Here is a 26,484-nt window from a genome sequence, read left to right as displayed (position 1 = left end):
CTCCCACCCTCTGTCACTTCTGGTCATTTGAGATCCAGGCAGCGAGCCGGCTTGAGGATGAGGCTGAGTCAAAGGGGAGAAGGGACCTGCTCAGCCCTGCCCATCCTGCTTCCTCCCCAAGCACGGTTTGGGTCCAAGTTCATGCACCTCCTCCTCCCTGCCCAAGTCTGCCCAGGCTAATCCTCCTGCACTTAATCCTGGGCGACTTCCCTGAACCACAAGCCAAGAACCACTCCAGGCTCTTCCAGGCAGGCAGAGAGGGAAGGGAGGGCCAGGCAGGAGACACAGCCATAACCACACTGTCAGGTTCAAGGCCAGCCAGGTGGACTCTGCCCTTTAATCCCTGGGACCAAAGTACAGAGAAAATCTTAAAGGAGATGTTTAAGAATGGTTTGCAGCCAGTGCCGCGGCTCACTAGGCTAATCCTCTGCCTTGCAGCGCCGGCATACTGGGTTCTAGTCCCGGTCGGGGCACCGGATTCTGTCCTGGTTGCCCCTCTTCCAGGCTAGCCCTCTGCTATGGCCCGGGAGTGCAGTGGAGGATGGCCCAAGTGCTTGGGCCCTGCACCCCATGGGAGACCAGGATAAGTACCTGGCTCCTGCCATCGGATCAGCGCAGTGCGCCGGCCGTAGTGCGCTGGCCGCGGCGGCCATTGGAGGGTGAACCAACGGCAAAGGAAGACCTTTCTCTCTTTCTCTCTCACTGTCCACTCTGCCTGTCAAAAGATTAAAAAAAAAAAAAAAAAGAATGGCTTGCTTGTTTTGTTTTAACCTCTAAGCCATCGTTGAACGTGGGTAGAAATGTTTTTTAAATTGCAGTGCTTTACCGCCAGCAGCAGCACCGCCTTAGGTAACCAGAACTCCCAAGTGCTGCACGCCAGATTCGCACACGTCCTTTCTTTTACTTGGAACAAGCAGATGGACACTAAGCTCGCGGAATGCACGGATCTGCTTTTGGTTTGTTTGTTTTGACAAAGGCGAAGCAACTGAGGGGCACCATAATCCCAACACGTGCTGCCCGGCGAGACGGCAGCTCCTGATGGACAGGTGCACGAGGGAGGTTTAGAAACTCTTGGGATCTTGGAGTGGGTGGGGAGCTGGGGGTCCATGGGAACTGAAGCATGGTGCCCTGTGTACAGGGGACCGGCGCTCAGAGGAGACGCAAGCCCCAGGTGGAGCACAGGAAGTCAGCAGAAGAGGGCGATGTGGCGCGATGTCTTTAGCGTCAGCCACGCGCTCCCCACCCAGAGATTCGACCAAGCTCCCGCGGGGCTGTGCGGGGTTAGGCCTGTGACGGCTGTGTGCACCCTGGACCTGGATAGACTGTCTCTCCCTGTCATTATTCCCTGCACAGTAGAACGACTCCGCTTGTGTTAGGTATGATAAGCAACCTAGAGATGCACGAAAGCAAAGGGGGGAATGCGTGCAGGTGCTACGTGAATACTAAGTCCTGCGCCATTTCACAGAAGGGACTTGGTCCTGTGAAGATGTGGATATCCTCAGGGGCGCCTGGAGCCAATCCTCTGGGAATACCAAGAAAAAAAAAAACTGGATACATTTACATAAAAGTGTTGATTTAACATTGATTTTAAATGTTAGCTCAAAACACCCCATAGACCCAAGAAAACAAATGTAATGGCTTCTTGCTAGCCTGGTTTTTACACAATCTTAGAGATTCCAAGATTTAAGGGCTCCTAGGATTGCCCAGTTCTATGAGTCAGAGTTTAACGTGTGTGTAAAGACACTGAAGGAACTTGTTAAAGAGCAGGTTCTGATTCAGCAGGTCTGGGCCGGGACCTGAGATTCTGCATTTCTAACATGCTCCCGGGCCGTCCCAACGCTGCGGGCCCACCAACCACGCGTCACGTCGTGAGGATTTGGTGCCACCCTCCTGCCTGTGCGTTCCTTCTCCCTGTCATATCCCTGGCCGTGATATCTTCAGTTCTGCTTGCACACCTCCAGGGATGGGACACTCACTACCCACAGGGGCAGCCTGCTGGCTTATAGCAAAGGCCAAGGACAGCAAGAGTCAAAACATGCCAAGGCCCAGGTTCTGGAACAGCAGAGTTCCAAGAAGGAAACCTCAGGGGGTGGGGGGGACCTGCCAGGACACTGACATGTGTCCTCAGGACCTAAGCAGGCAGGATTTTCTGTGCACCTGTTGGCCTGACGGGGCCCAGGACGTGGGCTGTTCCCTGGGGGTTCTGGTTAGCCAAGGTCTGGTGCAGGTTCCTTTCTCCAAGCTTTTCTCTGCACTTGGGCAAGTGGCCTGGTTTTGCCCACAGGAAAGGGAGCCGGTTTCCCACTGGTGGGGGGTGGAGGTGGCCATGAAGCTGGAGGCTGAACACAGGCCCCGCCCCCTGAGGCCACACCTCCACCCTCAGGTTCTGGTGGAACCTGAGCCCTCCACCTTCCCTGGGGCCTCCTCTCCCAGATCCTCTTTCCTGGGGCCCTGAGAGGCTCTGGAAAGTGAAGGGTCCCCCAGCCCAACATCCCTTACTCAGGGCCCTTGGGGCGGGAGCCACCTGCCACAGTATCCACCTCCCAAGGCCAGCCATTCTCAAGCCTTGCTCAGGGTCACGGGAGCTGTGGAAACCCCTTAGGCCACCCCTCATTCACCACGGAGGGGACCCCAAGCCCCGAAAAGTTCATGCCACGTTCCCAAGGTCACGTGGTTGGTTTGCCCAGAATCCTTTGAGGCAGAACTGGACAGGAGCCAGCGACGTTCACCAGACTTTTGGTCACCTATAGCAGCAACTTTCAGGAAAAGGACCTTCCAGAATAATCCTGAGGGGAAGAGAAGCATCTCAGAGGGCCGTACGAGAAAGGAGCTCCCCTAGGGAGTATCTGGAGGCAGATTAAGTAGCTGGCAGGGTTCTGTCTAACAGAACTCCAAGGGCAACTCTCGCGGAGTGCCTGGTGAATGCCGCCCCCTAGAGTTGCCCCTTGTGCACTGCAGAGCCTTCTGGACTTGTGGGGGAAGGGGGAAAGGAGGAGGGCGCTAGCCCCTGCCTGGGAAGGCCTGGGGCCGGGTGGGAAGTCAGAGGCTCACGCAGCATCCCCCTGAGGTGCGGGACCCCAGAGTCTGGGCGTGGGACCCCGGAGTCTGGATCCCTGCAGCTGCGCGTGAGAGCCTCGGGGGCAGCACCTGCTCCACGCGGTCTCACTTCCCCGAGAACTGGCCCGGCCGAGCCTTCTCCAACTTCAAGCGCCGCTCCGGAGGGATCTCCTGCAGGCTGATGCCGTGGTTGCTGGCCCTGCGGGGAGGGGGCGCTGGCCTCAGGGAGGGGAGTGGGTGATGGGAGTCCGCTGCTCAGACCCGGAGAGGGAGGCAGGCAGGGGGTGAAGGGGCCCGCGCGGGCTGGGCGCTCACCCCGGTTGCAGATCGGGCGGTTTGGGGAGAGGCTTGTTGAAGCCGCGCCTGCCCACCAGCCAGTACGTGTCCTCGGCACCCTTGCCCTGGGGGGACACGCGAGAGGGGAGGCCTTAGTTGGGCCTTGCCGGTGGCGGGGGCGGGGCCTCGCGGCGGGGGCGGAGCCCGACCTCACCTTCAGCTCGGTGCGGCCTCGCAGCTCCAGCTGGAAGCCCTCGTTCAGAGCGCCAAGAATCCGCACGGTGCTCATGTTCACGTGGATGCGGTAAGCTGGGGGTGTCGGGGACGCCATGAGCTCGGGACTCATCGCCGGGGTCCCCTGCTGGGCCGGGCCCCGCCCCGCCCCCTCTACCTCCCCCAACCCTCCTGGCCGCATCACACTCACGCAGGCCGGTGGACTCCATGCGCGAAGCGGTGTTGACCGTGTCCCCAAACAGGCAGTACCGAGGCATGGTGAGCCCCACCACGCCCGCCACGCACGGGCCTGCGGAGATGCGCGGGGCCTGGGCTGAAGCTGGCCTTGCCCAGTGCCTGGATGGCACCTGGGGCCCTGAGTGACCTTGGCACCCCGTCATCTCCCCAGCTCCGGGAAGAAAATGTCCCCAAGCGAATCCTCTACGAGCCCTGTCGCGCCCCCCTCAGTCCATGGGTTTGCCTTCTACATAGGAAATCTGCAGGCCGCCCCTAAAGAGGGAGGCGGGCCCGGGAGTTACCCGAGTGCAGGCCGATGCGGATGCGCACGGGCACCTCAGGCATATGGCGCATGCGGAAGGAGCCCACGGCGCTGAGGATGTCCAGCGACATGTTGGCGATCTCGGCTGCGTGCCGCTGTCCGTTCCGCTGGGGCAGCCCTGAAGACACCATGTAGGCGTCCCCGATGGTCTCCACCTGGGGAAAGGGGTCGTGCGCGCATCAGGGCTGAGCCCCGCTCCCCCTCTGCACACAAAGCAGCGACTCCAGGCCTAAACTGGGGTTAGGGCTGACATGCTGGGGAACTGGAGGCGGGGATGAGGGCGGGGCAAGGAGGACTGGGTTGGTGCCCCCCCCGGGAGGGAGGGGCAAGTGGGCCAGGGGCTGAGCAGGAGGGCCTGGGCTGGAGGCCGGTGAAGGTGGATTGCAGGTCAGGAGGGCTTGTCCCTGGCACCTTGTAGACATCGTGGGAGCCGATGATGGCGTCGAAGAGGGTGTAGAGGTCATTGAGCAGGTCTACCACCTCGATGGGCTCGCTCATGGCTGAGATGGTGGTGAAGCCCACGATGTCGCTGAAATACAGCGTAACCTCCTCGAAGTACTCGGGCTCCACGGGCGTCCCCATCTTCAAGGCCTCGGCCACAGATCTAGGGACGGCAGCCAGTGAGGTGGCCTGGAGGCCGCCCCCACCTGGCTGAGCGGCGGCTGCCCTCCCCAGCCCCGGGGCACCCACGGGGGCAGCATCTGCGTGAGCAGCCGGTCCGTTTTCTGCTTCTCCAGCTCCAGCTCCTCCGTGCGCTCGCGGATCAGGTCCTCCAGGTTGCTGGAGTACTGCTCCAGCATCCGCAGCATCGAGTCGATGATGTTCATCCTCCGGCCCTTGTTGATGCGCTTGAACTAGCGGGAGGAAGCTGGTAAAGGCGCTGAGGACCCGGGCCCTCTCCCGGGGGCTGTGTACTCCTGATCCCCGCTGGACCCCACATTCAGCTCCTACTCCTCAAGTTCCCCCTCCAGGGTGTTGGGCACACGTGCAGAGGAGGAACGTGGAAAATGGAGCTCCCGGAGGTTAGTTATTTGAGTCAAACGAAGTCTTTCTCCCACTCCAAGGACTCCTGCCCCTCTGTTCTGCCTCATCCCCCGTTCCAGCTCTGCCCCCACCAAACTCGCAGTCCTCATGCTACCCCTTAGGAGGTCAGAGGCCCTGCCAGCCTGCAGCCCTCCCAACTGCAGACAAGAATCTGGGGTCCCAGTGGCCAGCCCAGCCCCTGCCCAATCCCTGCCCTGACCAGGTCGAAGGTGCGGTCCATGGAGGGCCGAAGTTCCGGCTGCTCCTCCCAGCACTGCTTCATCAGCTGGATGCACTCCATGGGGGCCTGGTCCATGGACACCAGGGGCCGACACAGCGGAGGGGGACTCCGCACTCTCTGCACCACCTCTGTGGGCGTGAGGGGTCTGTGAGGAGAGGGCCTCCAGAACAGAATCCCGTCTGAGCCTGGCCTGACGGGTGCAGCCCATGATGGGGGCCTGGCATCAGCGCTTCAGTGGGTGGCGGAGTGTAGGAAGAAGGGGAGGACTCAGAGGACCCTGAGCCCTGGCTGTCAGTAAGAAGCGATACAGGCAAAGAAACTGGCGTTCACTGTGCCTAAGGAAAGTGAGGATTCAAGAGCAGTTTGCTCAGCGCCTGGAGGCTTTAAGTGATGTGGATTTGAATTAGACTGGATCGTGCTTTTAACCCTGCTGCCTCCCTGGGACCCCTGGGACCCCTGCTCTGTGTGTGGGTGTGTGGGAGCCATTTGGATCCTGGATCAGGACGCAAGCAGCTGTTGCAGCCCTGGCCCTGGAGCAACCCGCCCACCCCAATCCCGATGTTTGGTTTCCCACTGTCCTGACCCATCAGACCCCATCAGGGAAACAGCACCACATTAATTAAGTCTCAGCCCTGGGCTTCGCTTGGGATCAAGGGCTAACCAGGCCTTGCCTGGCCCCGCCCCAACGCAGGGGGCGTGTCCGGCCTCACCCTCGGCCGTGAGCTCCAACATGGCATAGGGGGCGCTGCGGCACACCACCTCCTGCAGAATGATGCCCAGGCTGAAGACGTCGCCCGCCAGTGTCCCCCGGCGCTCCAGGGCCGGGTCTCGAAGCAGCTCCGGGGCAGTCCATAGCTGGTCTGGGGATACGGCAGGGGGCGTGTGCACGCGGAGGGCAGACCCCCAACCTCATCGCAAAGCCCAGGCTCGTACCAGCCCCGCAGCCGCCACCGTGTGGCCCTGCCGCTACCCCGGGGAGAGACGGCCAGCCAGCCTGACACGCAAAGCCCATCCCTCTCCAATAGGCCCCGCCCAATGGACAAGTTGGTACCCAGGAAAGACCCTGCCAAGCTATTGGACACCGGCCGGGTCCTTAGGCAGAGCGGCCCCCCACAACCAGCAGATCCCGGGGCACCGGTCCGCGCTCAGGCACAAGTCCCGCCCCCTGGGAAGCCCCTGCCTGCCTCGTCACCCAGCCCACCCTCCGCGGCTCGCGGAGGACACAAGACCCTTCCTGCAGCAGGGGTCCAGTGCCTTCGGGGACTGCGATGGAGGAAAGGGAGGGGGGACCCTGAGATGATGGGGATCCCGGGGGATGCTCGCGTGCCGGGAGGCAGCGGGGGACCCCTACCCTCGGCGTTGGGGAGCTCTGGTAACACCCTCTGTGCTTCCAGCAGCCGCCCGTGGCCGTGGTCGGTGACCTTGAGCACAAACCTCCCGTCCACCACGCAGTTCCGGGACTTGAGCCTCCCGTGAGCCACGCCTCGGTGGTGCAGATACCTCATTCCCTGAGACGGGGCAGGCAGAGAGGCAGCCTCAGCCGCGCGGTTCCCCTGCCCTCGGCCCCCAGGGCTCCCCTCTCCTGCCCCCCCACTCCACACCTTGATGAGGTCCAGCAGGAGGGAGGACTTGAACATCCAGTCCAGCTTGATGTCTCTGTTGGCGAGGAGGTCGTGGAGGGAGCCCCGTGCGCAGTGCTCCGAGACCACAGCCAGCATGGCCTCCCCAGGGCCCTGGGGGCCGTCTGCTGCCCCCGCCAGGAAGAGCCCCAGGTAGAGGGCCACATTCTCATGCCGGAGCTCTCGGAGCTGGGGGCAACGCGGGGAGGGGGCTGTTAGTCAGGGTGTGGTTTGAGTGTGGGACAAAGTGGGCCAATGAAATGGTCTTGGGGACCCACAGGGGTTCTTTTCTTTATCTGAGGGGAAAAAAAAAAAAAAAAACACAGACAAAAGGCCACAGTGCAGACATTGAGTGTGACTGAGCTTAAAGTAAGCCAAGGCCTGCAGCACCGGCATCCCATATGGACGCGCATTCAAGTCCCTGCTGCTCCACTTCAGATCCAGCTCCCTGCTAATGTGTCTGGGAAAGCAGCAGAGGAGGGCCCAAGTGCTTGAGCCCCTGCCACCCATGTGGGAGACCCGGATGGAGTTCCAGCTCCTGGCTTGAGCTGTTGCAGCCATTTGGGGATTGAACCAGAGATGGAAGGTCACTCGCCTCTGTCTTTCCTTCCTTCTCTGTAACTCTACCTTACGAATAGACAAATACATCTTTAAAAAAGAAAGAAGGAAAGGCAGGCAGTCTTGTGACCAGGACTCAGACAAGTTCTATGTAACCCTGGAAGTGGGCAGATCTTATGGGAACACGGTCAGGAGGAAGCAGCTGGAACTCCTGGCGTAACAGCCCTTGTTGGGGACAGCTAGGGAGATGCTGTGCTACTTTCAAAGAACACCAGACGGATTTGTGCCTGCAGCCTGGGGCTGCTTCCTGTTAAGTCATTGCACCAAACGTGGCTGAGGCACAGACTCTCCCCGAGTGAGGGAAGGCGGGCTGAGCGGTCAAGCCAAGGTCCCCTGGTCCCAGGGCTCTCAGTGAAGCCACGCCCACCCAGCTGGACAGTGCCCTCACCAGGCGGGCATGCTGGGGAAGTGGGGGCCGCCGGCCAGCTGGCTGGTGCGCTTTCCAGCTTTTCTTTGGCCCACACGCCCGATTCGGGGCTTCCTCTCATTGTAGATGCCTGGTGCTCAATGATGGCTCTGTCTCTTGACCCCAACAGGTCACTGTCCACTTCAGCCATTCTACAGCTCTCACCAAGAGCTCAGGAAGAAGGCCAGACCAAAGCCACAAGGTGACCAGGGGACGAGGATTAGAAGTGGGAAGGGCTAGAATAAGCCACTTGGTGGCTTCTTTGGCAACTTTCCATTTCATTCAGGGCCAGCTAGGGCCATTCTGCACAAGTTTGTGGCAGAACTAAAACTTATTTTTTTTCCTATCATTCACTCAACAAACATTCGCTAGGTCTCCTCAATGGTCCCGACACTGTGCTGGGTCTGGGAATTCAATGCAAGGGCATGGAGAAGCCCTCACTCAGCTTGCAGTCCAAGCTGGGAAGCAGATAGGAAATAAACCAGCTCAAAGAGGAACACACGACTTTTAGTTGTGATAAAAAACATCAAAGGCAGAGGACTAGCACTGTGGCGCAGCGAGCGAGGCCACTGCTTGCAACGCTGGTACCCCATATCTGAGTGCTTGTTCAGCTCTACTTCTGTTCCAGCTTCCTGCTAATGCACCTAGGAAAGCAGCGGAATGTGGCTCAAGCACTTGGGCCCGGGCATCCCATGTGGGAGACCTGGACGGAGTTTCAGGCTCCTGGCTTCAGCTTGGCCTAACCCTAGCCATTGCAGTCATTTGGGGAGTGAACCACTAGATAGAAAATCTCTCTTTGTCTCTCCTTCTCTCTGTCATTCTGCCTTCCAAAAAATAGATAAATCTTTTAAAAAAAAAATCAAAGGCAAGAACAAGTGTTAGGAGAATGTTGGAATCCCTGCTCCAGAGTGAAGGGGATTCCTGAGATCTGCTTCTGTTCCCAGCTGCAGGGTGAAGGCGCAGGAGCCGCCGAGGCCCACCCCATTACCCCATCACTGGCCCAGCTCTCACCTTGGAGAAGGCTGTCTTGGTCGCTGGGCGGATAGTTACGTGCTGATCCCCGGGGAATTTCTTCAGCCAAACCCAGTCACCCTACAGCAGAGAAGATAGGATTAGGGATCTCGGGGTCCTAAAGCTCCATGATGCAGGGAGCCCCAGGATCCCCACTTCCCCACTGGCCCAGAACACATCTGCCTTGGGAGCAAGAGCATTGGGAGCAGGAAGTTTGCTGTCTGCTCCTCCACTTCCCAGTGGGCTGGGTGAGAAAGCTGCAGCAGGCATGCATGGCTGTCCTCACCGTCGCGGATGTGCCCCCACTGAGAGTCCAAGTAAGTGAATTCTTACAACCACCGGTGCCACTGACATCACAACCATCCCACCATCTGCTGGCAGTGAGAGCGAGCACTGTGTTGGGAGTCAGAGGTCCAGGTAAACGTCATAGCTTTATAGTACAGTGTGAAGTACAGGCAGCTCCCCTCCAGGCCCTGGGCCTTGCAGCCCCCAGCTATTGGTAGGGCAGGTTCAAGGGCATGTAACTCATGCTGTCACACAGGGCCCCATGCTCAGCAGGACCTGAGCTTGGTTCGATGAACCCTTGAATGAACAAGGGACCCCATTCTCATTTTTGTCTGGATCTTGCAATCTGTGCATGTGGTCTTGTCTGTTGGGAAAGGAATTTGGACTAGAAGGGAACTGTTGGGGTTTGGCGTTGAACCTTAGGGAGCATTTGGAAATAAACACAAGGATGTTAGGTGTCACAGAAGCTGGGGACTGCATTTAGTGGATAAGGCCAGAGACAGGAGACACACGCACAAGGTGGTTCCCTACAGTGAAGAAGAGCCCGCCCCAAGTGATAACGATGCCCACTCTGAGATGAGAGTGATGGGCTCCCGGCGCTGTGACTGAAGCCTGTGCATTCTCCCCTAGTCTGAGCTCTTGGAGCGCTGTATTTCCACTTTCCTGTGCACTGGCTGAGCTCTCTCCGCTCTCAATCTGTTCTCATTGTCTTCCAGCCATCGCACCGGTTACAGTCTCTAGCCCATTGGTAACATCAGTGCCCTTAGATGATTTTCGTTCCCCCTCTAGGGCTCGCTGTCCCTGAGTCTGATCTGATTTGTTGGGGTGGGGGGAATGCTGAAAGGGCAGGAGGTGCCCTCCGGGGCCACCCCAGGCCGCACGCTACTTCCAGCAGACTCCCCAGCAGCTCTTGCCTCCACCCTCTGGCTACCTTGCCGGGCCTTGGAGGAGCCCTCACCTGAGTAATGGCTAAAGGGAAACTCTAATGGCAGAGGGGATTTCCAGATGCTTCCATTTGAGGAAGCCATGCCCTCTCCCATCTGGATGCCCACCCCCCTCTCCTGCCTGAGATTGGTCCTCTTTGCCCCTCCCGGAGAACAGCAGGCCCGGCGGCAGCGGCGGGACAGGCTCACCTCAAAGAGGCCAATGTTGGAGCTGTCCGTGGGCTGGCTGGGGACACTGCGAATGTCTGACACACTGCGGGCAGCCAGACTCGAGCGACTGCCCTGGACCACCTGGAGGGAGGGAAAGAGGCAACGCAGGGGGCCTGAACACACTCTGGAAGTCCGAGTCCTGAGCTGGGGTCAGGCTGGGTTGGGGGCTGAAGAGGGAAGGGAAGGAGTCTGAGGGAAGGCGGTCCTGCCATGATTGCCCGCACAGCTCCCACCCCCATGGCACAGATGGGGCCGCACATCCCTGAGGCTCGACCTGGGACACAGCTAGGGCAGGCCTCCCCCGGAGCGGGGTGGGGGGTGCGGGGTGGGGAGGGAGTGAGGGCTGGCTCAGGGCAGAGACCACGTAGAGGGAGAAGACCGCCTCACCCACCTTCCTGCCCCCCTGTGGCTGGAGGAAGGTGACGTCCTGCACAGTCAGGATGATCTTGTTGGGGCCAGAGGCCATTTGCATATGAAGGAGCCGGTGCCTGGTGGGAGGGACCAAGGCCCATGAGAAGAGGCCAGTAAGGAAAAGGGCCAAGGGAGGGGTACCAGAGGGCAGCCCCTCCCCCAACACACACCCTGGGACTCCGCCAGCCCTCCTGGATTCCTACCTCCTTTTTTTTTTTTTTTTTTTTTTGACAGGCAGAGTGGACAGTGAGAGAGAGAGACAGAGAGAAAGGTCTTCCTTTGCCGTTGGTTCACCCTCCAATGGCCGCCGCGGCCGGAGATTCCTACCTCCTTGCCCAGGAAAATCCCTCCCTGCGCCTCCTCTTAGCAGCCCCAGCCTGCTGTCCTCGCCACACACCTCATTTCAGCAGGTGCGGGCGCCAAGCTCCCCTCTTACTTACCTGGATCTTCACTCACCTCACATAATGGGCCAGGAAGGCCCCCAACAGCCCCAGGCCAACCAGCAGGAGGAAGCCAACAAAGACGAGGCCAGGCTCCACTCCTGAAGGGACAGTGAGAGCAGGGACACTCAGGATGGTGGCTGGTGATACAGCCAGGCTCCAGCACAGCTCGCCAAGCCCTGGAGCTGGCCAGGCGTTTAGGGCAGGGTTATAGGTTCCTCAAAGGAGAACGTGTGAGAAGGCTAGAGAGTTTCCCAGAGAGCTTTGCAGCGGGCAAGCCAGGGGGTGGAGGAGGACCTGGAGGAGCCTCCACGGAGTATTACAGGCCCTGCATCAGCTTTCTTTCACCACTTGGTGCCTCGTCCATGGTGGCCCCAGTGGGGATTGGGGTGTCCCCCCTCACCTCCGTTGCAGATGACGTCTGGATCGAACCAGCATGAGGGATCGGGTCCAGGCCCTGGGCCCCCACGAGGGAAGTGCACGGGGGTCCCGGCGGAGAGCAGGGACCCCCGGGCGGGGTCCAGCATGTATGTGACGAACAGCTGGTCACCCGCTGCGTCCGTGTCCAGCAGCACAAACGAGGGCTCCCCGGTTCTTCCCAAGGACCCGCAGAAACCAGGGACCTGGGCATCCTGGACGTGGCGGGCCACTGCTGCTCCCGACACCCAGCCGCCCCCTGCGGTGGCCCGTGCTCCTGCCACGCCCCTTGCCAACAAGAAGACTGCGTCGTAGATGGTGCCAAAGAGCGGGGAGACCTGGAGAAAGAGCGAGGGACTCAGGGCTCAGGCTCGGCTGACCCCACCCATTCTTCCCTGGGCCCTTCCAGTGCTAGGTGTACTGACCCTCCCCCCCACTTGTTAGTTGTTCCCTATCTCTCTCCCCATTGGCTCTCTCTTCCCTATTCCCATTGGCAGTCTCTTTCTCCCCTGTTTCCATTTGTTTCCATTTCCCTACTGGCTACCTCTTCCTTTCTTTTCATTGGGTCTCTCCTCCCCACTAACTTTTTTCCAGCACTCAGACTCTTCTCTGCCCATTGGCCGATCAACCACTCATAGCTCCTTTCTTCCTGTTGGTTGCCCTGCATATATCATTTTTTTTTTTTTTTACAGACAGAGTGGACAGTGAGAGAGAGAGAGAGAAAGGTCTTCCTTTTGCCATTGGTTCACTCTCCAATGGCTGCTGTGGCCGGCGCACTGTGCCTATCCGAAGCCAGGAGCCAGGTGCTTCTCCTGGTCTCCCATGGGGTGCAGGGCCCAAGTACTTGGGCCACCCTCCACTGCACTCCCTGGCCACAGCAGAGAGCTGGCCTGGAAGAGGGGCAACTGGGACAGAATCCGGCGCCCCTACCGGGACTAGAATCCGGTATGCTGGCGCCGCTAGGTGGAGGATTAGCCTAGTGAGCCGCGGCGCCGGCCATATATCTTTAATATCATCACCTATTCCCCTAAGTCTTCTTTCCAGTCTTTTTGTTGTTTCCTATTTGCTATTTTCCCTTCTTTTCTTTTCCCAAGGTTGCATGCAACCAGATCTCATGGGGCCTCTCTATTATTCCAGTCTCCATCCCTCAGAGTGCCTGGCCTGTGTAAAGCCCTAGGGATAGATCGTGTACAAGATAGTCCTTGTCTCAAGGAATCTTTTGTGTCACCCGGGAGACAGAGGAGGATGTGAGAGCAGCTCAGTGAGGAGGGGAGGGGCAGGGGAGAGGCAAAAGCACACCCAGTGGCTGGGAGGCAAAAGATAAGGACACATTCAAGGAACCCAAAGCTGCTGGGTGTGGCTCAAGTTCACGGGTGATAGAAGAGCTGGAGACAAAATGCCTGGTAAACTGGGAAGAGAACCGCACCCATCCGGCACAGTAGAAGCCACTGGGAGGCTGGGACCGGGAGCAGGGCAGGGTCAGATTGCCAGATTTCCAGAGTTTGATCTGGTGGTTGTGTGGAGAAGGCTGCGGGCCATGTGAGAGTTGAAGCCGAACATCTGGGAGACCGGGGATTTGGGATGGTGTGGTGCTGCTGTGACCTGGACCAGGGTGTTGACAGCGGAAATGGAGAAAATGATGGACTAAATGACGTTTAGGAGATGAAAGTGACAGGGCTTGCCGTCTGGCCGAGGGGGGAAGAGGTAGAGGAGTCAGGTGGAGCTCACATGGGGCCCACTTGGGCAGCGGGGGCTGGGGAGGCTGAGCCACGGGCAGAGAAGTGAAGCATGTTGTACACCACCTCTGCATCCCACGTTCTCCACCGGCTTCCCCTCCATCCCGTCTCACTCTTCTTGATGACTATTCCCACTCTGTCGCCACCAGTTCCCTTTGTGTAGGGCCTTTGAGGCAGTAACTTACTGCCCACTGACATCTAAATCACCCTGTATCTATCTGGCCTTCCTTTTGGGAGGAGGAGCTAGACGGGCTGAACCGGGATTCTGAGGACTCAGGGGAATCTGGGTTATTAGCTGGATGTTGGGAATAAAGTATGGATCTGATGGCAGGAGCCAGGTGCTTCTCCTGGTCTCCCATGGGGTGCAGGGCCCAAGCACTTGGGCCATCCTCCACTGCACTCCCTGGCCACAGCAGAGAGCTGGCCTGGAAGAGGGACAACGGGACAGAATCCGGCGCCCCAACCGGGACTAGAACCCAGTGTGCCGCCGGCGCCGCAAGGCAGAGGATTAGCCTAGTGAGCCGCGGCGCCGGCGACCCTGTTGTTTCTTACAAGGTGTCCTTAAAAAGCTCAAGGCCTCCAGATGGAGCCCCAGAGGAAATGCCTCTGCACTGGACATGGTGGCTGCGTCTGCACCTTCCCTCCTTCCCGCTCTGCACACTAGTCGTGTGCGGCAGACTAAGTCGCTATGGTGCCGGCAGTGGGGCCACTTGGAAGCAGACCTCGGCAGCCGCTGCAGTGCAGGGGTGGTTAGCGCTCACCCCCTTGGGGCTGCACCTGGGAGGCCTCGCTGCCCGCTCCCCGGAGGCAGTCCTAACACTCCAGAAGCTTCGTGGAAAGTGGAGTTGAAAGAAAAGCTGATTTTGCTGCATACACTTTTTAAATCCATGCATACGACAGGTCTTCAAAAAGCTCATGTGAATAAATATTATGAAAAAAAAAAAAACCTGCATGGATTTCAAAATGTCTTCACACCAAAATCAACTTATCTTGTAATCCCATGTTTTCACGAACTTTCGGAAGTACCCTCCTAACATGGCTGCTGTGTGACCTCTGCACACTCAGGAACCTGCTCAGCAGGTAGCTGCCGCTTCCAGCCCTCCACGGTGGCTTCTTCACACCCTTCCCCCCATCCCTCTCGTGCTCCATCCACCTGTTGCACATTGAGGTCAGAGGGCAGCTCCTGGTGCTCTTGGGCCTTGCGCAGGTTGTCCAGCACGCTGCCTCCCAGCGGACAGTGACGCGTGAGGGTGAGCACCGCGTCGTGGGCCCTGCGAAGCTGGGAACTGTTGGCCAGCGCGGCCAAGGCCTCCCGGCTTGGGGACAAGGCATAGTGGAGCGTGTCGAAGGGCACGAAGACCAGGGAGCCATCGGTCAGACCCAGCTCCTCTGCGGCCTCCAGCAGGTAGCGCTGCTCCTCGCCGCCCAGCAGTACCGAGTGCATCACCATGATGACCACTGCCGACACAGACGCTGGGTTCGCCCGCTGCCCCGCGGGGCCCAGAACCCGCCGACCTCCCCACGCCCTGTAGGCGAGCATACCTCTGACCCGGGGCCCGTCCCGGACCCTCTTCAAGGCCTCCCGGGCTCCAGACGGGTCCGCGGGCTCCATGGAGGTCACCAGGGCGACGGGCAGGCCCCGGGCCCTGAGCGCAGCGGCCAGGGCGCGTCCCGCCTCTACCCACAGGTCCTGGGGCGCGGTGACCACGGCCACACGCGCCCAGCGGAAAGCTCTGAAGAAGGCGTAGAGGGCCTCCGCGGCGGGAGTCATGGCAGGGGCCGTGGTGCCCACTGCCTGCGTCCCGGGGCAGCCCCAAGGCACCAGCGCGACCCCGGCTTCTTGGGCTAACAGCTCGGCTGGCCGGCAGGCGGCAGGGTTCACGGGACCCACAAGGCCCGAGACGCGGGGCAGCGCTGAGGACACAGCCCCCAGCGAGCCGGGAGTCCGGCACGGCTCGGGCAGCAGCGCGATCTCGAAGCGGGGGCCGCCTTGCAGGGCAGGGTCGTGGTTCAGGCGGGCGGCGGCTAGACGGGCGGCCAGGTCCGGGCGCGCCCGGGCGAAGAGGGGGTCGCAAGCCCAGGGGCCCAGCACCCCCACTGTGAACACTTTGGAGAGGGCGGTGGGCGGCGGGAGGAGCAGCAGGAACAGAAGCAGGAGTCCGGGCCAGGGCAGGGCCTGCGGGAGGCCGGGAGGGGACCGAGCCCATCGCTCGGGGGTGCAGGGCAGGGGGCCGGGAAGCCCCCCCGCCCGGAGGGCGCAGGCGGTCATTACCGCTTCTTCGAGCACAGACGGAGCAGGAAGAGCTATTGAGACCCCCCCTCCAGAACTCCCTTGGGGGTCTCCCCCCGCAACCCTCTGTTTCTCAAACCCCGATTAACCCATGAGGTTTCTCCGTGCCCACAGCCACCTCGCCCGGCTGTGACGACCCTGTGGAGGGAGAAGGTGAGGTCTGGACGCCCCCTCAGGCCCGCCCTGCCTCCCTCCTCCTCACCCGCCCGCCCCTCCCCCTCGACGGGCCCAGGCTCTCAGGCGCACGGAGTGAGAGTGCCCAGGGGCCTTTGCCACTCACCGGAAGGTCCGGGGCTCCGGCTTAGGGCCCGGGTGAGGGGTCACAGGGCCGATCCCCCTTCTGTCGCCCGCCCTCAGGTCTCCTCTGCCAGCCCAGCTCAGTGCGGGGGTGTGGGAACAGCCGGCCGAGCCCTTAATCTCCCCCAAGCTGATTAGGGTCCCTTAATCAGGCAGGGAGGGGCGGGCTCCGGGAGGATGGGAGCCCCTACTGCGCCTCTCCGGGGGGAATCTGTCCCTGCATCTCGGCAGCCCAGGGCTGACTAGGTACTGGGGTGGGGTGGGGGAGTAAGATCCCTATCTCACACCATACACTGTGGATTCCAGATTAAAGACCTTTATGTGAAAAACAAAGCCTTTTTCAATGACTCTTTTTTTCAACCACCACGGAAAGCACTGAATCAGGTAAGAATCATCAGTGGATGCTAAATCTAGGGAGACATTTTGAAGAGGTGCAGAATATTTGCATAATCCTAGAGTTCCTCTACTGATTGCATATGAACTGGAAGGGAATACATAAATAAATAGCAGTACATGCACAATGGACAAATAGGGCACCAATCTGGTCAGGTGATCAGATGTAACAGGTGCGGGGCAGGCGGACATCATGAGCCTCCAGCAGTGATTCCCTGAGAAGGACACGGGACCTGGTCTGCACAGTACTGCACAAGACAGCATCGCCAGGGTACTGTATTCCACCAGGAGTGCATTCTTTCCATCTAGTCACAGGGAAACATCAAACACAACAGGAGGAACATTCTACTAAAAAAGGGGGGTGGCACTGAACTCCTTAAAAAATGCCAGTGTTGCAATGACCTGAAACATTGGCATCCCATATGAGCACGGGTTTGAGTCCCGGCTGCACCACTTCCGATCCAGCTGCCTGCTAATGCACCTGGGAAAGCAGCAGGAAGTGGCCCAAGAACTTGGGCACCTAGCACCCACATGGGAGACCCTGATGGAGTTCCAGGCTCCTGGCTTCAGCCTGGCCCAGCACAGGCTGTTGTGGACATTTGGGGAGTGAACCAGCAGGCAAAGATGTCTCTCTCTCTCTCTCTCTCTCTCTCTCTCTCTCTTCCTTCCTGTCTAACTGTGCCTTTCAAATAAATAAAATCTTTTTTTTTTTTAGAAAAAGTCAATGTACAGAAGGTATATGAAAGTTGAAGAACTATTCCAGATTAAAGGAAGCCAAAAAGGCATGACACTGAAGTGCAAGATCTGCTCTTAGTTTGGATCCCAAACTGCAGGATTTTGAAAATTGCTCTAAGGTAGGCCGGCGCCGCGGCTCACTAAGCTAATCCTCTGCCTTGTGGCGCCGGCACACGGGGTTCTAGTCCCGGTCGGGGCGCCGTATTCTGTCCCGGTTGCCCCTCTTTCTGTCCAGCTCTCTGCTGTGGCCCGTGAGTGCAGTGGAGGATGGCCCAAGTGCTTGGGCCCTGCACCCCATGGGAGACCAGGAGAAGTACCTGGCTCCTGCCATCGGATCAGCACAGTGCGGCAGCCGCAGTGCGCCAGCTGCGGCGGCCATTGGAGGGTGAACCAACGGCAAAGAAGACCTCTCTTTCTCTCTCTCACTGTCCACTCTGCCTGTCAAATAAATAAATAAATTTAAAAAAAAAATTGCTCTAAGGTAAAATGCTACAAAGACTATCCACATCAACCCAAAATTTGATATCTGAAAAAATTGGAATATGGATGGGAGATGCATTCTAAAGATTTATTGATTTATTTGAAAGCCAGATTTACAAAGTGAGAGATCTTCATCTGCTGGTTCACTCCCCAGATGACTGCATCTGCTGGGGGCTGGGCCAGGCCAAAGCCCTGAGCCAGGAGCTTCTTCTGGGTCTCCCATGTAGGTGGCAGGAGCCCAGGTACTTGGGCCATCTTTCACTGCTTCCTCAAGCCATTAGCAGATACACACTTCAGTATTTATTGTTAAAGCACCATTATGTATGTAACCTACTCTCCAATAGTTTAGAAAATATGATATACATTACATATGTACATATATTTGTATTATATATTTCAAATAATACATTGGGTTGCAATGGTTAATATAAGTGTCAACTTGACTGGATTGAGAAATGCCTAAAGGGGCTTGCACTGTGGCAGCAGTGACCTAAGGTACTGCCTGCAAAGCCAGCATCCCATATTGCAGAGTGCTGGTTTGGCTGCTCCACTTCTGATGCAGCTCCCTGCTGATGCGCCTGGGGAAGCAGCAGATGAAGTACTTGGGCCCCTGCTACCCACATGGGAGACCTGGATGGAATTCAGGGTTCCTGGCTTCAACCTGGCCCAGCCCTGACTGCTGCAGCCAAATGGGTAGTGAACGATCTCTTTCTGTGTGTGTCTCCCCCACTCTCTGTCAGTCTACCTTTCAAATAAATAAAATATTTAAAAAGTTAAATTTAAAAAAACACATTTATTGAATTTCTACTGTGTGCCAGATAGCTTATATCCTTGTGAAGATTAAAGATAATAAGCAAGGGGCCAGCACTGTGGTGTAGTGGGTAAAGCTGCTGCCTGCAGTGTCGGTATCCCAAATGGGTGCTGGTTCGAGACCCAGATGCTCCACTTCCAACCCAGCTCTCTGCTGTGGCCTGGGAAAGCCGTGGAGGATGGCCCAAGTGCTTGGACCCCTGCACCCGCATGGGAGACCTGGAAGAAGCTCCTGGCTCCTAGCTTCGGATCAGCCCAGCTCCAGCCATTGAGGCCATTTGGGGAGTGAACCATCGATGGAAGACCTCTCTCTCTCTCTGCCTCTGCCTCTCTGTAACTCTGCCTTTCAAATAAAATAAATAAATTAAAAAAATAAAGATAATAAGCAAGACCAAAAGTAAAATATATAGTATGCAGGGCAAAATACAAACACCTGTTCATTTGTGGTTTTAGACACTTAAGTAATTGCTATATTTAGGGATTTTCTGTAAATTTATTTATTTATTTATTTTTTGACAGGCAGAGTTAGACATTGAGAGAGAGACAGAGAGAAAGGTCTTCCTTTTTCTGATGGTTCAACCCCCAAGTGGCTGCTACAGCCGGCACGCTGTGCCGATCCGAAGCCAGGAGCCAGGTGCTTCCTCCTGGTCTCCCATGCAGGTGCAGGGCCCAAGCACTTGGGCCATCCTCCACTGCCTTCCCGGGCCACAGCAGAGAGCTGGCCTGGAAGAGGGGCAACCTGGACAGAACCGGTGCCCAACCAGGACTAGAACCCGGGGTGCCGGCGCCACAGGTGGAGGATTATCTTAGTGAGCCGCAGCGCCTGCCAGGATTTTATGTAAATTTTAAAATTTTATAATTTAAGCTTTTAAAATTATTTTTAAAACAAAAATGTAATAACCTATAGTAGAGCCAAGTTCATTTACTTAGTCCTGTGCTCCCTACCATCGATACAGGTTATTTCCCTCCATCTCCTGTCTTGACACAACAGCTCTGCTTGGAATTGTGGGAACTCTACCCAACCCTTCCCTTTCACAGGTGAGGAGGCTGAGCAACGGACTGGGCTGAATGGATAATCTCTCAGTTCTCCTCTGGACCTGCAAGTAAGGTAGATAAAGATGAAGGGCAGATTTTTAAAAATCTTTTTTAACAGTAAAATATATTCAACATAGATTTGCCTCTTTGATCGTTTAAAAAAATTTATTTGAGAGAGAGACATACAAAGAGACAGCTCTCTTATCTGCTGGTTCACTCTCCAGATGCAACAGGAGCCCGGGATGCAAGCCAGGTCGCCCACATGAGTGGCAAGGGCCCAGCTCCTCCAGCCACCATTGGTTGATTCCAGATCTGCACTGGCAGGAAGCTGGCATCAGGAGCCAGAGCCAGTGCTCTGCTATAGGACATGGGTGTCTTAATTATATTCACGTTGTGTTTAATCATCACCACCCTCCATCGTCCCACACTGAAACTCTGGACCCCGTAAACACTAACTCCCAAACCCACCTCTCCCCACTCCCTGGTAACCACCGTCTGACTCTGCAAACGTGACTATTTTAGAAGTGTCATAGAAATAGAATCTTACAACACGTGTCCTTTCTTTCCTGCTTATTTCATTTAGCACAATGTTTGCAGGGTCTACCCCAGCCTGGAGCATGTGCCAGGTCCCATTTGTTTTTAAAGCTGAGTAATATTCTGTTATATGTATAACACATTGTAAAAACTTCTTAAACTTATTTCTTACCTTTTTTTTTTTTTTTTTTTTTTTTTTTTTGAAAGGCAGAGACAGGGAGGGAGACAGAGATCTTCCAACTTCTGGTTAATCCCCCTCCTACGCAATACCTGCAACTGCCAGGGCTGGACTAGCATCAGGGACTCAATCCAGCTCTCCCACCTGGGACCCAACTACTAGAGCCATCACCTGCTGTCTCCCTGGTGTGCACTACAGGGAGCTGGAATCTGTACCTGAACTCAGGCACTCCGGTATGGAACGCGGACGTCTCAACTGGCATTTTAACTACTGTCTTACCTCCTGGGCACTTTATTTATCCATTCACAGACACCTGGGTTGCTTTTTGGCTGTTGTGAATAAAATTGCTACGTTTCTGAGTGCCTGTTTTGAGTTTTTGTGGGTGCACACCTAGAAGTGGTATTGCAGGGTCCGGTGATAATTCTACGCTTGATTGTCTGCGGGGACGAAGGCACGGTCTCTTGATGCGGCTGCACCATGTGAACGTGAGGGCTGGAACACTTCAAATCCGTCCTGGTCCACAGGCCAAGGTTACTCAGCCAGCCTCCAGCCGAAGCACTGCCCCTCCCTTCCAGTGACCCATACTGGAGCTTGTTTCTGTTTCTTATCTGTTGCCTGCTGAATATGTATTCAGTCTGCAAGCTACCCAGCCAAGCCACGCCCCCTAGCAGAAAGAGTGGGGCCAAGTCTTAGAGCGGGAGTTACTGGAGGGCAGAATTATATTTAAATCCAGTTACTATAAATAACCTCGGCTGCAGGTGGAGCGTCCTCTCTTTTGGCTTTAGAGGGAAGGAAAAATGTCTTTATTCAGGATGTTTTTAGTCCTTCCTCTGTCCCCCACAAAGTCACAACATTTGGAGGAGTGGACAGAAGGAACTGGGAGTTTCTGTTTGTGCCATCACCACAGCAGCACATAAGGGGAAAATATTCCTTAATTTTAAACGAGGCAAAATGACTTTCAAAACCAATTTGGCCTGAATTTCAGAGTCACAGAGAAGTCCTGGGGGCTGGGGAGGGGTAGGTGGGAGGGAGAGTCTGATTCTAAAAAACAAAAGAAAAAAACTATTGAAGTTGAATTAGAAAGGAATACTGAATCTAAAGTAGAAGGGGAAAACCAGGATTCCATTATGCTGTAGCTTAAGAATTATGCTGTAGCTCAGGAATAGCAACGAGGGACCTCATATCCCACATCAGAGTTGCCTGGGTTTGATACCCGGCTCCTGACTCCTGACTCCGGCTGATGCAGCATTTGGGGAGTGAACCAGCAGATGGGAATGAACTCTCTCATCCTCTCACTTTCTCTCTCTGTTTATCATATATAAGTATAAATAAATATGATATATATCTTTCTCTCAAATAATTTAATTTTTAAAAAGACTAGTGATGAGGAACTATGCAAAAATATCATTTTCCCTAGGAAACTAAATCACCATTTTCATTCTTTCTGATCACAGCAACAGTGCTCATGTCTTGTACAAATTAAGGCATACAAAAATGCATAAATAGGCCCGCGCCGCGGCTCACTAGGCTAATCCTCCGCCTTGAGGCACCGGCACACAGGGTTCTAGTTCCGGTTGGGGCACCGGTTCTGTCCCAGTTGCTCCTCTTCCAGTCCAGCTCTCTGCTGTGGCCTGGGAATGCAGTGGAGGATGGCCCAAGTGCTTGGGCCCTGCACCTGCATGGGAGACCAGGAGAAGCACCTGGCTCCTGGCTTCGGATCGGCGCAGCGTGCCGGCTATAGCAGCCACTTGGGGGTTGAACCATCGGAAAAAGGAAGACCTTTCTCTCTGTCTCTCTCTCTCTCTCACTGTCTAACTCTGTCTGTCAAAAAAATGCATAAATAAAAAATGTGTAAGTAAAAAATGAAAGCCCTTCAAAGATGACCGCTGTCAGAAGCTTTTAAAAATGCATTTTATGTATTGCTTTGCAATTTACTTCCCTCCTTAAAGATATTTTATTTTACATTGTTCTATGCAAACAAAGAAACAACACAGCATCTGCTAAAGTCTCCCTCCCGTTCCCTTTCCTGTCACCTCGGTTCCCCCAGAGAAGGAGCCACTGTCAGGTTCTCTTGTACCCTCTGGGAGTCTGTGCATGCACAGTGGATGCCAGGGCTGCTTTCTCAGCCTCTCCTTGTTACGGAAAAGGTAACACCGTTCGGTATCTTGCCTTTTTTTTTTTTTTTTTTTTTAACCCTATCTTGGAGGTCTTATTCTTTGCTTCTCAGGCTGCTGTTTATAGCTGCATAATATTCTACCAAAGAAAGCAACCCAATGTGGTTAAGCAGCTAATTTTGATTCCTAGTAACATTGCTTCAACAACTACCTTGCACAAACCTCATTCTGCTTGCGTGCCAGCGCACCTACAGGGCTCACGGTCAGGGTAAATACACGGTCACTTGGGTGGGTGTTGCCAAATTGTCTCCTATGGGGTTACACAGCTTTTTCACTCCCATCAGCAATGACTGCCATGTCTCTTTGCCACAGGCCACATGCAGAGTGTCTTTTTAAATTTTCCAATCTGATACTTGAAAAAGAAATGTCATCTGAAAAAAAAAAAAGGTATCTTGGTGTAGTTTAAATTTGCATTTCTCTTATGAGTGAGGCTGAATATATTTTCATGTTTATAAGCCATTTACATATCATTTTCTGAGAACTGTTTATACCTTTTGCTCACTTTTCCGTTGGGTTATAAATCTTTGTCTTTTGTGTTTTTTTTTTTTTTGATAGGCCTTTAAATATTTGGATAAAACATATTTGTGATGTGACTTACAAAAAAAAAATCCCTGCTTTATGTGTTCATTGTCTTCTTACAATGTGGGTATGTGATTGCCCACCGTGATTTTTAAATGTCATTGTTTTAAATTCTAAATACCTTTTGGATTTGAAGTCCTTATTAGAAAAGATGGGAATAAACAAACTCTCCAATGTTTTCTTCAAGAACTTAGTTTTTCCGTTTTGTGTGTCAATTGGTGATCCCTTCGGAACTTTCTGTTTGTGAGGAGCCAGGTAAGGACTTTTTCATCTGTTCCTTTGATCCATCTATTATGAACCAGCACCATACTGTTTTCCCTTAAAAAAAAATTTCTTTCTTTCTTTCTTTCTTTCTTTCTTTCTTTCTTTCTAGATGGGGGGTGGGGTGGGGAGAGAGACAGATGGGGGAGGGAGGAAAGGAAGGAAAGAGGACAGAGAGTGACAGAAATCTCCCATCTGTTGGTTCACTCCCCAAATGCCTGCAACAACTAGGGCTGGGGCAGGCAGAAGACAGGAGCTCAATCCGGGTCTCCCATGTGAGTGGCAGGGACCAAAGTACTTAAGTCATGACCACTGCCTCCCAGGTGTGCCTTAGCAGGAAGCTGGCAACAGAAATGGAGTGGGAACTCACACCCAGGCACTTGGATAGAAGCTATGGGCGCCTAAGCAGCATCCTAACAGCTGTGCCAAATGCCTGCCCTGTGGTGTGTACTGTTTTCACTCCTGAAATATCAGCATGTTTCTAGCTAACTAATAGAGTTACTTCTCACCCTCTGTTGAATTAACTCTCCACTCCACAATTTTCTTGACTACTCTTCTGCACTGTTTTTATATAGCCTTTATAATTGAATTTCCTAGTTTACAAAAAGTATTAGTATCTTTTTGTGTTATTCAGATGGGAACTTCATATTTTATGAGGCTGAGCCTTTCTGTGCAAGAATATGACATTTTTTTTAATTTGACCAAGCCTACTTGTGAGCCCTTCTGTAGCATTTTAAACTTTCCCTTAAATAAGTTTGCCATGTTTCTTGTTAAGTTTATTAGAAGGCATTGTATCTTTTATATTACTCCTGTAGATTCTTTTCTTTTATCCTATCTCCTAAGTGGTTGCTGATTATTAATGTCAGTTTTTCATTAAAATGCATTTATTTAATTTATTTGAAAGGCAGAAAGAAAGACAGAACTCCCATCCACTGTTTCACTCTCCAAATTCCTGCAATAGCTGGGGCTGGACCAAGCCAAAGTCAGGAGCCAGGAACTCCACCCAGGTCTCTCACATGGGTGGCAAAGATCCAAAGTACACGCGCCATCATTTGCTGCATCCCAGAGTGCGCATTAGCAGGAAAGTAGAGTTGGAAGCTGAGCTGGGGCTCCAACCCAGTGCTACTCTGCACGGGATGCAGGCGTTCCACATGGCATCTTAACCGCCACGTGGAACACCTGGCCCAGCAACATGTTTTGGACATTTCAGGCGTTCTGAGATACACATTTCCTTTGTTACCTCCATTTGAGTGTACAGAAAGGTGAGGATCCTGAGATGGGGAAACTGTCCCGGATTATCCAAGTGGGCCCTGACATAATCACAAGTGTCTTCCTGAGAAGGGAGGCAGCAGGAGCCCCGACACAGAAGGGCAATGTGACACCCCAGCCACCCACGCTCCTGGCGGGGGCTGCAGGGGCAGTGAGTCCAAAGTACACAGGTGGTAGCTCAGGAGGCTGGAGGTGGCCAGGAAGTTGCTTCTCCCTGGAGCCTCCCTCTTGAGTTGTACACAGTTAAATGAATTTCAGGCTGCTGAGCTCAGCCCTATGAGTGCATCATGTTATTATAAGCCACCAAATTTGTGGCAATTTATTACAGTCCCCAGGAGATGAATGCAGGGGTCTTCCATATATGTTGTGTGGCACACCCAAACGTGCAACTCATCTCACATGGGAAAATTGGCCCAACAGGCTATAAAGAAGGTTCTCTTCCCAAAGAACATGAATACACCATCAAATATATTCAATCTTAAGACCCTAATAATATAGAACCTTCTACACTCAATCTCCAAATTTCCAGGACTTTGTGTGTTTTGTTTCTTTTCTTAGTAACTGAACACAGTCTGTCAGGTTTCGCAGCTTAGTCCCATGAACATCCTGGCTGAAGCCAGGAGCCTGGAACTCCATCCGGGTCTCCCATGTGGGTGGCAGGGGCCCAAGCCCTTGGGCTATCTTCCACTGCTTTCCCAGGTGCATTATCAGGAGGCTGGATCGAAAGTGGAGCAGCCAGAACTCGAACCCTTTGCCCATATGGGATGCCAGCAATACAGACACACCACAACGTCAGCCCCTAAATCAAAATTATTGAGGTATAATTTATAAATAATAAATATACCCAGTCAGTTGAAAGAGTCCATGTTTTACTATTTTAGTTCCAGAATTTTAAAAAATGTTGTCTTTTAGAAATATTTGACCTCTTTAAAAAATAAGTCTTAAAAAGAACCATTAGAGATGTTTGTTCTTTTCTATTTCTGTGATTCCTTCTTATCAGTTGCACGAAGCTCCTGCAACATTTAGGAACAGCAGTGACGACGTAGCCATATGTTGGCTGGTTTCCTTTCCCACTATTGTTTCTCCTTTGCCGGGTGTCCTGCTCTGCGGGCCGACCTTGTTTAAGGAGCGGAGCCCTGAGCGCGCCTGGCTCACTGCCATGCGCGGACGACGGAGGCTGTGTGGCTGTAACTGATCTTCCTGTCTCAGCCTGGCAGCAGGGACCAAGCACATGCAGGGAATGCGGACCAGATGCTCCCGTTGCCAAGTTCATCTTCTCAACAGCACTGTCCTGCCCCTGTCACCACCTTTGGTGGCATCTGAGTGTCATGGCCCTGCGCTGACATCGCTGGTCCCTGACCCAGGGTGGCTCGTCCCATCTCTGCTAGGGAAGACAGCAGGTCCCACCTAGCTTTGGCCTTGCAATGGAGTCCACTGCTGCTGGTCACTGATGGCCCCCTCCTTCTCCCGCAGGCCACAGTCTGGAGGTAGAAGGTCCCTTAGCACATGGGTGCCCCTCGCTGTGTCCTGCTGAGGGTCCTGGGTCCCCCACACCACACTGCAACATGAGGCGATACAGGGCTCTTTCTGGCTTTTCCGTCCCCCTCCTCCTGCCCCTGCTGAATGAGGCAACCTGCTCCTGGCCTCCTCCAGTCTGTGTCCATGCACTCCCCACGCCTGTCTGGAAGGTTCCGCCATGCAGGACTCCCAGTTCCGAACCCAGACGGGAAAACAAGAGCAGGTTTGCCTGCCTGACCTCTCTGATGACCTCCTTCTCTTCCCCGCCAGGGCCCGCAGCACTGGGCCCGCTCCCTTCCTCTCCACAGGCACTTCCTGTCCCTGTCTGTCTCCCCTTTCACCTCTTGGGGACCCCAGTCCCACCCCTCAGCCTCAAGGGATGAGAGGTGCAAGGGATGTTTTCTTTACACTGCAGAATAAATGCTGTGTTTCAGAGTTGCTGCCTGGTTTTTATTTATTTATTTT

At 54.9% G+C, this 26,484-nt stretch overlaps 1 protein-coding gene across 1 annotated transcript; it reads right to left on the bottom strand.

The window, feature by feature from the left end:
- Nucleotides 1–3,017: 3,017 nt before the first annotated feature.
- On the bottom strand, nt 3,018–15,768 carry GUCY2D (guanylate cyclase 2D, retinal). The gene is made up of 18 exons (XM_089318411.1): nt 15,009–15,768; nt 14,620–14,924; nt 11,717–12,068; nt 11,330–11,414; nt 10,854–10,950; nt 10,442–10,543; nt 9,024–9,104; nt 6,971–7,177; nt 6,721–6,877; nt 6,080–6,229; nt 5,349–5,497; nt 4,796–4,959; nt 4,517–4,709; nt 4,086–4,260; nt 3,758–3,856; nt 3,548–3,642; nt 3,373–3,458; nt 3,018–3,256 (listed from the first exon to the last, which is right to left on the bottom strand). The coding sequence occupies exons 1-18, from the start codon at nt 15,733–15,735 to the stop codon at nt 3,163–3,165; spliced, it is 3,318 nt and encodes a 1,105-aa protein (XP_089174537.1). The 5' UTR covers nt 15,736–15,768; the 3' UTR covers nt 3,018–3,162.
- Nucleotides 15,769–26,484: the final 10,716 nt, after the last annotated feature.

This window comes from Oryctolagus cuniculus, chromosome 17 (assembly GCF_051225735.1).
Source record: "Oryctolagus cuniculus isolate XC-2025 breed Fujian yellow rabbit chromosome 17, ASM5122573v1, whole genome shotgun sequence".
NCBI classification, from domain to species: domain Eukaryota; kingdom Metazoa; phylum Chordata; class Mammalia; order Lagomorpha; family Leporidae; genus Oryctolagus; species Oryctolagus cuniculus.
This window is presented reverse-complemented; position numbering and strand designations above follow the sequence as displayed.

What these genes read in the sequence shown, in the direction of transcription:
- GUCY2D (XM_089318411.1), bottom strand. Translation starts at nt 15,735, where the DNA reads ATGACCGCCTGCGCCCTCCGGGCGGGGGGGCTTCCCGGCCCCCTGCCC. An exon ending in GGACGGGCCCCGGGTCAGAG is followed by an intron (nt 14,925 to 15,008) that starts GTATGCTCGCCT and finishes CTGTGTCGGCAG; the next exon opens with TGGTCATCATGGTGATGCAC. An exon ending in AGAGCTCCCCAACGCCGAGG is followed by an intron (nt 6,230 to 6,720) that starts GTAGGGGTCCCC and finishes CCGTATCCCCAG; the next exon opens with ACCAGCTATGGACTGCCCCG.